Consider the following 14,505-nt stretch of genomic DNA (forward strand, 5'->3'; position numbering starts at 1 on the left):
CGTGAGGTGCGACTTTGGCAATAGCCCTCGTGAAAATTCCAGAAGCTCGTTCTGCTAAACTTCACGGCGTATCAGCTCCAGGCCTTGAAGATCTGGTAGGTTGACAGAGTGCCATGCCTCCCCCCCCCCCCCCCCCCCCCCGTTCCATGAATCACAGTGAAGTTGCCGTGCGAACCCCCCGCATCTACCCAAGTGTCGGCAATCCCAGGACAACTATTGTTCAACCAGTGATGAACCCAGTTGGCCGTGACTCTTTCAGCAGTTAACTCACATGGCTCCCTTGCCATCAACCCATCCGATGGGAATCATGGCACCCGCAACATCATCGACACCTCGTTCCGTAGCAAGCAGATTGAACTGCGAGGCAGCGTTCCTTGTGTCCAGGACCTCGACACGGATGCCGAGCGAGCTAAGGTGCTTCTTCGTCGCTGGGCTGAGCGGTACAATCTTGGGACCGACACCGATGATGAGGAGATCTGCGGCCGAGTCTCGTTAGCCACCTTCCAGTCTTTCCACAAGCCAGCCGATGCCCAGAGGAGAGGAGACTCACCAGGTCTCGGCCAGACCAGCCCCAGCAACCCGAACGCTTCCGCCGGCAGCTCGAACTGGCCCTTGGCGTTGATCAGCTTCTTGGACCCCTTCGCCTCCCACGGCCGCCACGCGAACGCCTCGCCGCCGACGAGCAGCGCCGCGTCGCCGTCCATGATCTTGACGCCGCTGTTCAGGTGGAAGCCGTCCGGTACGCAGGCGTCAATCGAGGTTGAGGGGATTGGCGTATTGCCCAGCACGTCCATCTCGCCAAAGTCGGTTGCGCCTTGGTAGTCCTTGGGCTTTTCCCGCGACCGGACGGGGCAGGTGTGGAATTGGCTGCCAAGGCGGCCGAGCTGTGCGGGAGCTGTCCACGCTTGTAAGGGTGCAGCCGGAGAGGCTCGGGGAACGGATCGCGGAAGGCTGCGCTGCGCCCGCGCGAAGGCGCGGAGCACGCGGGCGCTCGTCGAGGAGTGCATCGATTCGTAATTGGGGTCTCTTCTCTTTAATAGACAAACAATTGAGTTTTCGGGTCCAGACGCGCGAAAGGAAGAGAATGATTTCGTGGATTGGTTGGTGCTTGGTAAGAGTTGAGTGCAGCTCCGCGATTTTTTTTTTCTTCTCCTTTCCCTCTCCCTTCTCGTCGACGCACCAGTATCTTGAACGTCATCATTACAGGGTTGCGCTGCCAGTGCAGCCGCGAGCGACAATGGCAAGGGGGGACAGAGGATAGAACACCAGCATGGAGGTATATGCATCATTTACATATGCCAAAAATGCGATAGAAAGTTGAATTCGCTGTCATAATCCGGATCTTGGGAAGTAAACCACTTTTAGGCGCCGAGACCACGACGCCGCGGGGTCATCCCGTCACAGAACGACTAAACAGGAAACCCGGCATGAACCAAACGAGAGGCTGATGCAGCGTTGAAGGGCTCGATTTCCGTTTTCATTCAGGTATCGAGGCCTAGAGAGTGCCCTAATGACAGCATCGGCAGAATAATCCGTTTTCACTCCGCCTGTGGCCTGACGATTTCTTTGTATCATGCAGTTCCTTTTGCCCTAATGAACACCGAAGCAATGAACCAACCCCTTAAAATCCCATTCCTGCCAGTGTTGTGTTGACGTTGACCAAGAAGAGACGTGTCTGGGTTTATTTCTTCTTCTCGCTCTGGCTCTGCTCCTTCAGCACCTTCTTGACGATCTTCTGCTCCTCGATGAGGAAGGCACGGACGATGCGGTCACGAACGCAGTTGCCGCATCTCGAGCCACCGTACGCACGCTGGACGGTCTTCTTGGGCTTGGAGATCTGGGAGTACTCGCGGGGGCGGAGGGCGGGAACCTGCGAAATAGTCCTGTCAGTACGCTGACGCTACTTGTGCTATGCTGTTCGAGACCGATGTTCGTGGTAGCCATTTGAGAGTGCTGATTCCAATGCGATATCTCTCTACAGACAGCCTCTGGTCTATCTCTCAAGTTCGTCGTTGTGGTAGACGCCTTCGTGTCCGGATGACACCCCATAGTCCCATGCCCCATCTCAAATGGCCCCTCGAATCGGTCGTTTCGGCTTCGGTACTGGGTGTTGGGTTCGAACTTACGCCGGGCAGCTTGACGCCGCAGTCACCGCACTTGGGGGCAGTACCGCGCTTCTTGATGTGGAGGATTCTCAGCTCACCACCGGGGGTCTTGACGATCCGGGTCAGGTTAGAGCTGGTGTTGTAGCTGCAGTAGAAGGGAAAAAGAACCCAAAGTCAGCCATTATGCAGTCCTCCAAAGACACAAGCATGCGATCAACCGTGCGGGAGAGGAAACATCGTCGTTCGTTGCATCGATCGCAAGTAAAAAGTCCAGGAGCAGTCACTCACCCGTTGCGGCGGCGGTACGTGACACGGTTTCCGGCCATTTTGACTGATTTGCTGCGGGTTGGTTAGTTGGGAGTCGAAGATCGCGAGCGAATATTTCGAGTGGAAATTTTTGTGTGATGTGGAAAAGCCCGCTTAGGCGATGGGGATGGAGCAAGCCACATGTGGCTAATACTTTTTTTGTGGGAAAAGCCCCGGAGCAAGCCCAGTTCACGTGCAAGGTGCGCTAGGTGTCGGTGAATGATCGGTGACGCCAGCCAATTGGCTTCGAGGCTGCTAGAAAGTGACCCGCGGGGATAGCAAACCCACCGAGGGGCAGATTGGCATGTATAAGGTAACCAGACAGATCGACTGGTCCAAACCGAGTGCCCAGAGTAACCGCTTCTGTGCAACGGACACCGTCCACTTCTCGTGTTGCAAGCCGATTCCGTCCAGAAAGAGGGGGAAAAACCCCTATCAAAATGCACTTTGTTCGACATCTTTCGATGCGGTCTGTCGGTTTATATGCAATGCCCCTTTTCAAAACCTTAGCCCAATTATCCCCACTACTCCAAAGCCAAACCAAAACGATGACTCTCTAGTTCACACGCGAGCCGCCCAACGTCACACGCATACTATAATCCAGTCCGAAGTACGCTAGCGCTACGATTCCTCTGTCGCTGTCGTTGTCGTCGTCGGCGTCGGCATAGTCCAGTCGGGATGGTCTGTCGTTCGCCAAGCCTTAATACCGTTGGGCTCTTCTTGCCGACGCTGAGCAACATGGTCCATGATCTTGGTTATCTCGTCGCTCTTGCGAAGGTCTTGGAAGTCCTGGACCTTCTTCTTAGCCGTGGCGACCGATTCTATGAAGGAATCGAACTCGGCTTGGGCTAGGAGAAACATTTTAGCAGGGGCTTGTGGCACGGGAAGTGCAAGCAACGTACGAGATGAGTGCTTAGTTGACAATGGCTCCAACATTATCGGAATTGTTGTGCGCAAACCTCGAAGCTTTGAAAAGGTCAGTTCCAAGTCCTGCCAATCCGCGCAGTACTGGACAACAAACTTTGATGTGCAAGAGTTTGAGCTGGTCCAAAGCCAGTTCCAGACGCTCCTCGTCCCATGCCTCGCTGCCCTGGGCGCCGGTCTCTATCTTGATGGTCGGCCCGTTGTTTGCCATGATGGTACAAGCTGGTTGCGGACAAACGAGGATCTACCGAATCATGACACGGAGGAAAAGGGAGAAGAAGAGGAGGAAACGGTCGAGTGACAGGCCAACCAGCAGTCAAGGCGGTGTAGTTGGACCGGATGTTGACGAAACCGAAGGCCGCAGTCCGAGGTGTTGGACCACACCGGTGCGGTTTAATGGGTGGATGCAGCGAGCTTGAGGCGCAATGCGCAATCTCAGCACAGTATATCCAGAAGCAGCGTGTTGAATGTTTGCGAAGCGCCTCAAAGCCCAAGTTCGAAGAGCAAACGCGCCACTGTCATGCAGATTGCTGGATGGGGTCCAAGATGGACACGGTAACAGGCCGGAGGTGCTGTGCTGTGTTGGATGGTGTCTTCAACGTAATTCCGACCTGGGTGACAGCAGGTGCAGTGTTCATCTGGGCTGGCAGACAGGGGCCACATTTGGCTCCTAGCAGAGGTCCCAACGGCACGTCGCGGTGGTTGGTGCGTCATTCTTGCGGTACCCCCACTCTTTCCCGAGTCGATTCGACCGGTCCTAGTACATTGCGTCACGTGATACATATCCTGCAAAACCAGATGGGGAGGTGCAGGTTGTCAAGGTTGGTTGGTTCTGGAAGGCGATCAATCAAGGGAAGGGGCGAGGACGCTGCTGGCCTGGAGAAAAAACAAAAGCAGCTATTCTTTGCCTTCAAATACCCTGCCGCTGTCTGTTCAACTTATTTATCTGCCTGGTAGTCCGCTGTTGCCGACAACGTTCTCCCCCCCCCCTCTCTCTCTACCTGCGACCTTAAGGTCCTCCACTACGAAGGACAGTTATAGGTACGTCCCCAGGGCACCAAGGTACATGAGGTGCCCACTGCAGTGCCAAGGCCCCATAGTTTCGCAGCTGGATCCTGGAAGCTGACACTCGCTAAAAAAGGTTAGCCGGAGGGCGGATTAACTGCTAACCTAGATCAGACCGTGCGGATTGGAATTCTCTGACTCCAACCTCTCCGTGTCTCCCACCCTTCCGTCACGAACAGCTTCCCTACCTGCTCTTTTTGGTCTCAAGTTACATTCAGATCATCGCCAACTAGACAATCAGTCGCGCACACATTTAACCTCAGTTCGACCCCGCTCTCCTCTTCATTCTCCTTCTTTTTTTCTGACGCATCCGTTGGCTCTTCCCGGATTCGTCATCCAACGACACCCTTTCCCCCACTTTCCCTTCTCAACCGCCAAGCTGGACTCCTCCGCAGTCATGTCGAATGCGCCTCCGCCGGCGCTCTTACCACCGCCCGAGGGTATCTTCCGGACCTTTGAGGACCTCCTGACTTCCGTTCAGCGCGTCGCCAAGGACCAAGGCTACGGTGTCGTCAAGCTCCGCGCTTCAAACTACCGCGATGGCAAACCTACTCGGTACGACTTGGTTTGCGACCGCGGCGGCGTCAAGTACAGCAGCACTGCGAAGAAGCGCAACCCCTCGACGCGCAAGGTTGACTGTCCGTGGCGCGCAAAGGCCGTTTGCGAGGTCCAGCTGGGAAACCAATGGCGTTTTGCTGTTCAGGAGGGCAGCCACAACCATGAGCCTCGCGTCGCGACTGCTCCGCCTGGCCAGGAAAACACCCCTCTCGCCCAGTCGATCCGCTCCTTCACAAACAAGATCGATCGGCTCAGCCACGACATGGCCCAGGGTTTCATGCGCATCGAGCAGCATCTCGACACGATGAACAAGCGCTTGGAGAACCTCGAGAACCGCACCGGCGGCTACGAACCTCGCTTCCAAAACATGGAGTCGAGGCTACAGGGGATGGAGGCACGTGGTAGCATGGAGCTCCCTATGGACGACGTCGACGCCCGACTCCTGTCGTCGACGGTCATGTAGGGCCATGGCCTATTTGGCGAGTCGGACTCGATACATGCAGGATTAGGCCTTGATTGAGCACCGGCAATATCCTCACGTCATTGACATCGGCTATGGACGCGATACAGTCAACGAAGAGGAAGGACTACACGAGCAGACGAAGCACGAAACTCAGGGGTTTCACAGAGGGTGGTTATGAATAGGTATGCGAGCCGGGATCGGATCGGCAGGGCATGTCATGTTATCAGGGCGTTGGACGGCGTCTCGGGCGTTTCGGACACATTCATCTTGTATTTCCTTCCTTTTTTCTCCTTTTTTTTCTTCTCCTCCACGTCATCCACGCCGTGATGCGACACGAGTCGCCGACTTAGGTGTTTTGTGCCTTGGAAGGCATTGTTGTCATATGAGTACCTTGCGATAGCATGGGAGGGCGGCCCCTTGCGTTTCCAGCACAACGTTTACTTGTGCAAAGTCTGGGTTCGTTATAGGTAGTGAGCATCGCCCGTGCGGGCGTACCATAAGTCAAGGAATAGCGCAACAACACTGCGATACGTACATGCATGTCTACAGTTCGATGGTTCCTTCCCGTGCATCTTCAAAGTCGGTCTGTCCTGCCAGAGCCTGACGTAACAGAGGGTAGCAACACAACCATTTAACGGGCGGCCCGTTTTCCCTCTCTTGACACACGCGTCCCAAAACGTCTCTTCTCGTATCTTGCCATCAATCCATCCAATCGTCCAACTCACCACTCAGCTTTTGTGCAAATCCAATACTCAACCCCTCTCCGACTTACACGGAGACGATTCCGAAGCACAGTATCAACTCCTGTGCCGAAATCCAACTTCGCACGTCCGCGACGCCCACACTGTGAGGCCAGATCCCACACCCCCCATGACAAGCTCCGGTTGGTGTCCTGATGCAAGCAAACAACAGTCCCAGTCGAGGCATGCGCGCCGGTCGGCGGAACATGTCATTTTATTTTATTCTATTGTTTTATTCACTTTTTTTCTACCCTTGATCCCGAGGCAACAGCCCTTGCGCTACGATTCCCACGGAAACCCGTCCACCCCCCTGCGCTGCCCCGGTTTCCCTTTTCGGCCTTTATCGTCTCTTCCCGAAGAGCCAGGGCAAACCCCTTGTCTCACGCCACACTGCGAATGACCGGACTAACGTACGGATACATCATGCGTATGCCGACAAGGGGGGTCGGATATCGGGCGCAATCCACCCCAGGCGTTATCAATTGGCCAACTTGGACACTCAAGTTTGGTAGCTATGTTCGTCCGAACTGGCGTATTACATATTCGCTTCCCAGATAAGGGCTGCGATAGGTATTATGAAGCTTCTATCATCATGTATTTGCCCGCCCTCGATCGCGGCGCTTGTTGGCACCTGCATCATAACCGGCAGCGGGCAGCGTGGAACGATTCGTTTGCTATCAGATTCCGTCTGGCCAACAAAGACCACCTAGGCCAGCCATCCTTTCGTCCTGATCAAAGCCGAAACACGCATGTTGTTATTAAAAACTCCTTTCTCAAAGAAGGCTTGCTGTTCGGGGAACTGATTGTTTGCTAACGTTCTCGCGCTCGCATTCCTACATGATCCTACCCTGTCACCCTTGTCGGCTCATCCAGACTGTTGGGATGAAAGAGAAAAGAGACACTATGGCCAGGGCGTGGGATGCCAACATCAGCCAAGTCTCGTCCCACTCTCGTCTGTAGCAATACTCAGCGTTTCTCCGTGCCTCCTCGCGCTATCTCTGCCTGGCGACACCTAGGATTCGCTTATAACGACCGGGGGGCCAGTCTTAAGCTGCGCAAATCATCCGTTGGGCCCAGTGGGCAATTATCAGACCAGTAGATCGCTGGCTTCCAATCACGAATAGGTAACCCGAAATCGACAACATGGCTGTTGTCCGTTCTTGTTCGTTGAACCCAACCGGATTCAATCGGATACACGAACAACCGCAAGCGGGAACAGACCATCCTGGTTTCCTGCAGACAATGAGAGTCCGTTCGAAGCCCAGTATCCATCACTACGGCCGAAATGCCGCTGAAAAAGCAACAAACAATAGACGGCCCAATCAACCTACGGGCAGCCGCAGGCTACTGATTCTCCGACCAGAGATTCATGCTTCACTTGACTTGGCACACTCGATCAGACATTTAGGGGCCGTTGGGTTACACTCGAACCTGTTAGCCTCCCAAATCGCCGGTAACCCGCAGTCCACTTCATCACACGCGCGCGCGCGCGCGCACGAGACGCTCGGGTAGCTTTCTTACGGCCGAAAGATTTAGGCTTCTGATTAGGCTGCCGGGCTGGTTCTGGCCCTTGTTGATGATTTCGAAGCCAATGAGGATTCGGGAGACGGCATCGTGAAGAAGCATCCCAGCATCATGACGGAAAATCATCCTTTCTCTTTCCACCTACCCCAACTACTATGGGCTACTGACACTTCACGTTTCGCTCTCGGCTAAACATGGTCGATAAAGGAAACGCCGATCCCTCGGTATTCAAGGATGTGGGAGTGCACGAGTGGGGGAGGGGGACATTCGGCGGCCCCTAACTGACATGATGCGGCGCGTGTGGGGTTTGTGAAATTGGGCAGCACCGGCCGGCAATGAGTCACCACAGTCGCTGCATCAGCGGCATATCATCACATCACGTCTTGGAATACCTGGCGTATGCGAGTGAAGTCACGTCTGCGCGCGCTCACCACAAGCGGAGGAGATTGTCCATCGACGACGACACAAGACGCCGTATCGAACGCCGACCGTGGTTGCACTTGCCAAGGCCGACACTAATCGTGATTGGGGGTTGGCCGAATGCCTGTGGCTCAAGACCTCAGGGGTGTAAGTCACCGAACGTAATCTGTGGAGGGCCCCCTGCTTATTGATTCACCGTCCCCTTGTGGGACGCGACTGTGCCATCCTTCACCCGCGTCGAGATGACGGCGAGCTTATCGTCGGGTATTAACGGTCGGGCTGGAAGTTTCCGTTCCCTAAGAGAAAGCTCGCAAACACTTCACAATCGGCCCAAATAGCCGTTTTCGGTCTCCTATGCCATGGGTTGTGTGATGTGAATACATGGTACAATTGTTTCTAACCTGCATGTTGCTGCTATGCGTAGATCAAGCCACGTGTGGATGGGTGGATGAAGGCGTCCAGTCATATCCTACGAAAGAAATCCTGTTAAGCCAGTCAACTCCTATAATGCCATATGCACAGACCCCATCCGACGACTCGAGGGAGACGTTCCCGACAAAAAAGAGGAGAGAGAAAGAGAGAGAGAGAGAGAGAAGTTAAGAAACGAAAGGCCAGAACTAGGCCGCGCCAGCCTCCGAGGAGAGATGGGCGTACTCCTGGCTCTGGCTCCATGCATCGGGGTCCTCGGTCAGGCCCGGCATCTGCTGCCGCATGTCCACATTCATGACGCCCAGCTGCTGCTTGTTCATCTTCTCCTTCAGCTCCGCCGTGATGGCGTCAACGTCGACGTTGAGGTAGCCGCGCAGGAACTTGCCGATGTCGGTATTCTCGACGTTGCCGCGGATCTTGTGGGCCTCCTCGCCGCCGGTGCTGTAGACGTTGACGTCGAGCGCCGTGTGGCCGTGGGTGCTCCAGCCGATGTGCGCGCGGAGGCTGATCATGGCGGCGAACGTCTGGACTGAGACATCGGGGCGGTCGACGAGGGCCTGGAGCTCCGCCGGGTGGGCGTTGTCGATACCCAGGCCGGGAATGACGAGCTTCTCGTTGACCCAGGCCTTGAGCTCGTCCTTGTTCTTCGACTTGCTGCTAGCAATGTGCTGGATGAACTTCTTGGACAACAGCTCGGCGGAGGCGGTGGCCTTTGCGAGCGCGTTGGGATACCAGTTGTAGACGGGCAGGTGCCCGGGCTCCTCTATAGTATCGATTAGTTATATGGCTGGCAGTACAAAGGCACGTCAGGACTTACGCAGAGCAGTCGAGAGGCCACCAGTCTCGTGGTCGCTGGTGGCCACCAAAAGCGACTCGGTCTTGCTGTGCTTGACAAAGTCCGATACATGCTTGAAGGCCTTGTCGTACTCAAGGACCTCGCGGACCTGGGCGGCGGGGTCGTTAATGTGGCCAGCATGGTCAATCCTGCTAGCCTCGATCATCAGGAAGAAACCTTTGTCGCTGTTCTCGGTTGCCTTCTCGAGCGCACGCAGCGCGGTGGCGGCCATCTCGCTCAGACTGGGGTAGACGTCGCTCATGTTGCGGCGGTCTATTTCGAAGGGGATATCGCCGGTGGCAAAGAGGCCCAATGTCGGGAAGCTGACCTTGTTGCCGCCCTCGAGGGCGTCGAAGGCCTTGCGGTCACCGGCATAGTTCCAGCCGAACTTATCCTGCGCCCTAGCGATTACGTCGGTGTCGTCCAGTCGGCAGCTACCCTCGGTCCCATTGGGAAGGAAGTGGCATCGACCGCCGCCGAGCATGATGTCCACAACCCTGCCAAGCGGGCCGTCGCCGACCTCCTGCAGGGCGATGTCGTCGCCCATGGCGCGGGTGAGGACGTGGCTTGCGAAGCAGGCGGGGGTCGCGTCGGTGATGTCGGTCGTGACGACCAGACCCGTCATGTAGCCGGCGCGCTTGGCGGCTTCAAGGACAGTACCGCACGGCTCATAGTCGGGAAGGACGGAGATGGCGCCGTTGTAGCTCTTCTTGCCGCAGGAGAATGCTGTGGCTCCGGCGGCGCTATCGGTGACAAGTGAGTTGGACGAACGAGTGCGGCTGGAGCCCCAGAAATGGCGGTCGAGAGTGAGGACGTCGCCCTCGGGCAGACCCTCGACGTGCTGGCGGAAACTGCGGGTGAGGGAGAGCGAGGCGGGCCCCATGCCGTCCGAGACCATGAAGATTAGGTTGCGCTTCGCGTCAGAGGGGGGCTCGAAGTGCGTCTGACTGCGGTGCTGGGTCCAGACGGCGAGGACTATGACGGCGGCGGTGGCGAGGAGGGCCCAGACGAAGAGAACGGTTTCGCGCAGGCGCGAGGGCCCCGACGACGTGGAGGAGGTGTCGGCCGTATCGTCATCGCGGCGGGGGTCGGGAATGAGGGGTGTCCGTTCGGAGGACTGTGAGTTTGCGGTGATGTTAGCCATGATTTTGGGGGAGGATGCAGAGCAGGAAAGCCTATCTGTTGATGTTGTTTGGAAGAGAGTTCGGCATTACCATTTCTGACGTGGTCATCTGGCCCTGAGGTCCTGACACAGACAGGTGGGTATGTTGGCCTGCTGTGTTGCCTCAGATCCTGTCGCAGGTGGGAAGCTCTGGGGTGGGAGAGGGTTTTGAGTCGGCGTGCGTCCTGACTCTTGTCCGGGTTGATAAGGACGGGGTCGGTGTAGGCAGCTAGCTAGGTGGGCAGGAGTAAGCTAAGGCGCACACTATCGATACGAACCTTGAGAGCTCCAGCAGCGGGCAGGGCAGGTCCCGTTGGGGCAATTGGTCACGGACTCTCTTCTCTGCAGTCTGCCGCTCAGATACCCATCCTCTCAGACAGAGCCACTCTCCATGCGCCGTGGTACCTATCACGCTGCCGCCTGTCATCCCGTGGTCACAAGCGTCTGTCACCCTCTCACGCACATCGGATTAGTATACTTTGCTTTGGGGCCAGCGGATTGGGCAACAGGGGAGCTAGGCTGAGCCTCACCGACCTCCGCGTCATGTGGGTCAATACCGGTATACCTATCTGCGGGGAAAGGTTGGGGATGGGTGGTGCTGTTTCCATCACCCTAATGCGAGGCTTTCCAGACCAGGGTTAGAATGAGTTACACCAACGGTCATTCGTTCGTCTTGTGGAGGGGGGGCGAAGAGGAGGAGGCTTTGTTTGACACGAATGGCAATGCCGTTGATGAATAAAACCTGGTGATGGCGGGCGCCCTCTTTCCCGTCCATGTCTTGGGTAACTAATTAGGCCATCCTATGATTATGATCTACGGGCCGCATTGAAACAACCCCAAGCTTCCATCCGAGTTCATGAAGGGTTAATGTTCAACAGCATCAGTAAGGTTGACTAGGTACCTTATATATGCATATCATCGCCAAAACTTAGAATCCTGACGGCTGGCTTACGGTTCGTCCCTCTGAGGTGGGCTCGTGCCACTTCGGTTCCCCTATTGCCGCCTCACTCTTGGGATCAACCTAAAACGCCAGATATCGACGCAGAGAACCACCTCCGGCTGTCCGGTGTCGATTTTATTTCTCTTTTGATTTCCTCTTTTGCCCATGGCAAAATAATGTTTCCGCCGCGCCTATCTTGTGAATTTGCCGTGACACAGCGGGCAGGGCCGTTGCATCAACTCAGTTACTGCACGCTAGTAGGCAAGCGGGAAGCACCCGGGCTACTGGTAATGAAAAGTGATTGAAAACCCGGAGTCCCAGACCCTAGGGTGTGATGACTGCTCTAATATCCCCCTATCTCCCCTGACCATTCTTGACTGTGTCGATATTGCTACCCTTCATCACCGACCTGTTCTCACTGGATCTCGTTACCGACCAGCTAAGCTCCTGGTGGGCATACCGGCCACACATAGTCCTCGCCACCATGTGCACCTACGTTCTTCTTATCCCAGCTTGCCATCACCGACCGCTTCTTCTCTTCGACACCTCTTGCCACCTCATACTCCGGGAGCTACAGCGTATTAATCACCGCGCCGCTTGGGATGGCAGCTTTCTGAGGGAGATCCCTTTCGACGTGCCCGAATCATGTCATCCGGGGACGGAAAACATCCGACCGATATATACGAGTGACTCGTGTCGATGGGACTGTCGGTGAATACAATACATCGCCTCTTCGGACTTGCTCCAGGTTTAGGTCAAGAAAATGAAATATTGCATGTTTAAGAGATTTGCCGGGAATGGAGGCATCCAAAATCAATGTATATAATTCGTGATAGATGCTGCCCATGATCTGCCGCCCACCTGCTGTTGAGGGGCTCCGGGCCGTATCCTCCGTTTCTGGGGTTGATGGAAAACATGGGCGCGCGTATTGCCTCAAGTGGCTGATACGTCTGGTTGGGGGAGAGCCAGAATAGATTTTCAGTGGTGAGCGTAGGTAGCAAGCCTCAATTGAGAATGCTCAGTTGAGCGTTGAGCGTGGATTCTCTCATTGGTGGTGCTGGTACCGTTGTGCTGGTTGGATTATGGCTTCAGCGGAAAGCTGCTGCTGTAAGGGGTTCACTGCGCTCGCTTCTCAGTGGGCCGAGTGCCTGCCGCAGGATGCCCCGCTGCACTTTACGCGACCCGACGCGCCTTAATGCACAGCGCCTCCCGCTCATCCATGCAAACGACATCTCCATCGGTACTCCGCTTACCCAACATTGAGCTTCACATCATGATGAGTCTGGCTTCAATGACATTATAGCCCTCACCAAGCCTACCATCTTGTAGTGTCACGATGGCTATTCTTAACTTCACTCTTAGTGAGGATGCCGCCGCTGCTTTCCGCGATGTCTTGACCTGCATGAACAAGTTCAGCGACGATGTCTCCCTCGAGGCCAAGAAAGACAAGGTTCATCCAACCCCCCGTTACACTCTCGACCATGCTAAGGGGGCCCATTGACTAACAGGGCGGCTTCTAGTTGATTCTTACGGCTCTCAACCAGTCCAAATCGGCCTACTCCTGCTTCACCTTCGCCACCAACCGCTTCTGCTCCCGTTACCAGTTCGAAGGCAATGCGCAGTACCGGGACAAGTTCTATTGTACGCTTCACATACGTGTAAGTGGGCATTCGATTCTGGTGGGAGTATTCCCTGAGGGTTGACACTAAACTGACCAAACCGTGCAGTCTCTCGCCTCCATCTTCCGCAGCCGCGTGGGCGGCGATCCGCAACGCGACCGCGAGAAGGAAAGCACCATCGACCGCTGTGACGTCGCTGTTCAGGACGGCCCGGGCGTTAAGAGTCGGTTGATTGTGAAGCTGGTTTTCCGGAACGGCATGTATTCCCTATGACCCGGCCCACCCAGAAGCCTTTGTTGACGAGTCTCAGGTATGACATCTACGCATCGACTGCCCTTTGAGGTTGCGGTGCCAGTCCATGCAAAGTTCGACAGTGACGAAGCCGTCCACCACTGGACCATTCCTTCGCGAACGCTGAGGCAGCTAATGGAACACTTCGGCCCCGGTGTTGAGCTGCTGGACATCAACTCGGACGGCGAGCACGTCAATTTTACATGCTTCACAGAGAAGACGACGAATGGAGATGGTTGGTTTGCATGGTATTTTTACCTGGAATTGATGCTCATGTTGTCCCAGAGGTTCTAAAGAAGCCGCTACACACATCGATTGCGATTGAAGTGGATGAGTTTGAAGACATTGAAGTCGAAGACAAGCTCCGCATCGTTATCAGCGTCAAGGACTTCCGCGCCATCATTCAGCACGCAGGCATCACCGGCAACCACATTTCCGCCCGCTATTCCAGCCCCGCCCGCCCCATTCGGTTCACATATCCCGGCGACGGCATCAGCTGCGAGTTCCTGCTGATGACGGTCGGCGAGAGGGGGAATCCGGCCCAGAAGACGAAGAAGGGCAAGGCTAACGCTGCCAACGCCGCCCCACGACAGCAGCTCGAAGCCGCGTCTAGAGGACACAGCGCCGCGCCGTCCGAAATCCTGCAGCCTGTCGAACAGCCGCCAGCCCAGAGCATGCCGCCTCCCCCGCCGGCGGCATCTGCCGCCAAGAGTGCCGTTGCAGCGCGCACATCGCTGTTCGATTTGCGGCCATCCCAGCGACCGCCCCCTGCAACCAATCGTTCCGAGGGCTTGTTCGTGGATAATGACTACGAATGGGAGCCGGTTAGGGACGAAGAGGACGAGGATGCGGAGGAGAATGCTAGACTAGAGTGGGATCATAGTAACCAGCCCGTAAGTCGTACTCTACAACATTGTTTTGACCTCGGTTTGATACTAACTCGCTTCTCCTTAGAATGCGTCTGCAACACACCTGGGCCGCGCTGTCGCTGAACAGAATAACGAATTCGAACCAACTCAGGCGAGCAGCGTAGGTTTAGAGCCCACACAGCGTATTTCTGATGTCAGACGCCTTGGCTTGTTTTACCAAGGCCCGTGAAAGCCCCGGACAGTTAGAAGGAAGGA

At 55.7% G+C, this 14,505-nt stretch overlaps 7 protein-coding genes across 7 annotated transcripts; 3 read left to right on the forward strand and 4 right to left on the reverse strand.

Annotated features, from left to right (window-relative positions):
- Window positions 1–61: 61 nt before the first annotated feature.
- LY79DRAFT_576941 (uncharacterized protein) lies at window positions 62–1,007 on the reverse strand (the record flags this gene model as incomplete). The annotated part of the gene is made up of 3 exons (XM_060559842.1): window positions 62–92; window positions 272–476; window positions 551–1,007. 3 exons carry the CDS (start codon window positions 1,005–1,007, stop codon window positions 62–64), a joined length of 693 nt encoding a protein of 230 aa, XP_060418042.1.
- Window positions 1,008–1,681: 674 nt separating this feature from the next.
- On the reverse strand, window positions 1,682–2,431 carry LY79DRAFT_666942 (ribosomal protein L34e; the record flags this gene model as incomplete). The annotated part of the gene is made up of 3 exons (XM_060563301.1): window positions 1,682–1,870; window positions 2,127–2,250; window positions 2,394–2,431. The coding sequence occupies 3 exons, from the start codon at window positions 2,429–2,431 to the stop codon at window positions 1,682–1,684; spliced, it is 351 nt and encodes a 116-aa protein (XP_060418043.1).
- A 601-nt stretch (window positions 2,432–3,032) lies between these two features.
- LY79DRAFT_508281 (uncharacterized protein) lies at window positions 3,033–3,546 on the reverse strand (the record flags this gene model as incomplete). The annotated part of the gene is made up of 3 exons (XM_060553920.1): window positions 3,033–3,259; window positions 3,314–3,377; window positions 3,433–3,546. 3 exons carry the CDS (start codon window positions 3,544–3,546, stop codon window positions 3,033–3,035), a joined length of 405 nt encoding a protein of 134 aa, XP_060418044.1.
- On the forward strand, window positions 3,353–4,595 carry LY79DRAFT_408662 (uncharacterized protein). The gene is made up of 2 exons (XM_060553074.1): window positions 3,353–4,376; window positions 4,477–4,595. The coding sequence occupies exon 1, from the start codon at window positions 3,675–3,677 to the stop codon at window positions 4,290–4,292; it is 618 nt and encodes a 205-aa protein (XP_060418045.1). The 5' UTR covers window positions 3,353–3,674; the 3' UTR covers window positions 4,293–4,376; window positions 4,477–4,595.
- Window positions 4,596–4,797: 202 nt separating this feature from the next.
- LY79DRAFT_508114 (uncharacterized protein) lies at window positions 4,798–5,421 on the forward strand (the record flags this gene model as incomplete). Its single annotated transcript, XM_060553899.1, has 1 exon — window positions 4,798–5,421. The coding sequence occupies one exon, from the start codon at window positions 4,798–4,800 to the stop codon at window positions 5,419–5,421; it is 624 nt and encodes a 207-aa protein (XP_060418046.1).
- A 3,301-nt stretch (window positions 5,422–8,722) lies between these two features.
- On the reverse strand, window positions 8,723–10,513 carry LY79DRAFT_576945 (alkaline phosphatase; the record flags this gene model as incomplete). The annotated part of the gene is made up of 2 exons (XM_060559843.1): window positions 8,723–9,297; window positions 9,352–10,513. 2 exons carry the CDS (start codon window positions 10,511–10,513, stop codon window positions 8,723–8,725), a joined length of 1,737 nt encoding a protein of 578 aa, XP_060418047.1.
- Window positions 10,514–12,807: 2,294 nt separating this feature from the next.
- Window positions 12,808–14,479, forward strand: LY79DRAFT_508205 (Rad9-domain-containing protein; the record flags this gene model as incomplete). Its single annotated transcript, XM_060553910.1, is given in 7 exon segments — window positions 12,808–12,921; window positions 12,992–13,129; window positions 13,199–13,350; window positions 13,381–13,385; window positions 13,401–13,616; window positions 13,667–14,274; window positions 14,336–14,479. 7 exon segments carry the CDS (start codon window positions 12,808–12,810, stop codon window positions 14,477–14,479), a joined length of 1,377 nt encoding a protein of 458 aa, XP_060418048.1.
- Window positions 14,480–14,505: the final 26 nt, after the last annotated feature.

Source organism: Colletotrichum navitas (assembly GCF_030913465.1).
Source record: "Colletotrichum navitas strain CBS 125086 chromosome Unknown LY79scaffold_9, whole genome shotgun sequence".
Classification (NCBI taxonomy): Eukaryota; Fungi; Ascomycota; class Sordariomycetes; order Glomerellales; family Glomerellaceae; genus Colletotrichum; species Colletotrichum navitas.

Excerpts from the sequence above, each read along its gene's own strand:
- LY79DRAFT_408662 (XM_060553074.1), top strand. The coding sequence starts at position 3,675 with ATGTTGACGAAACCGAAGGCCGCAGTCCGAGGTGTTGGACCACACCGG.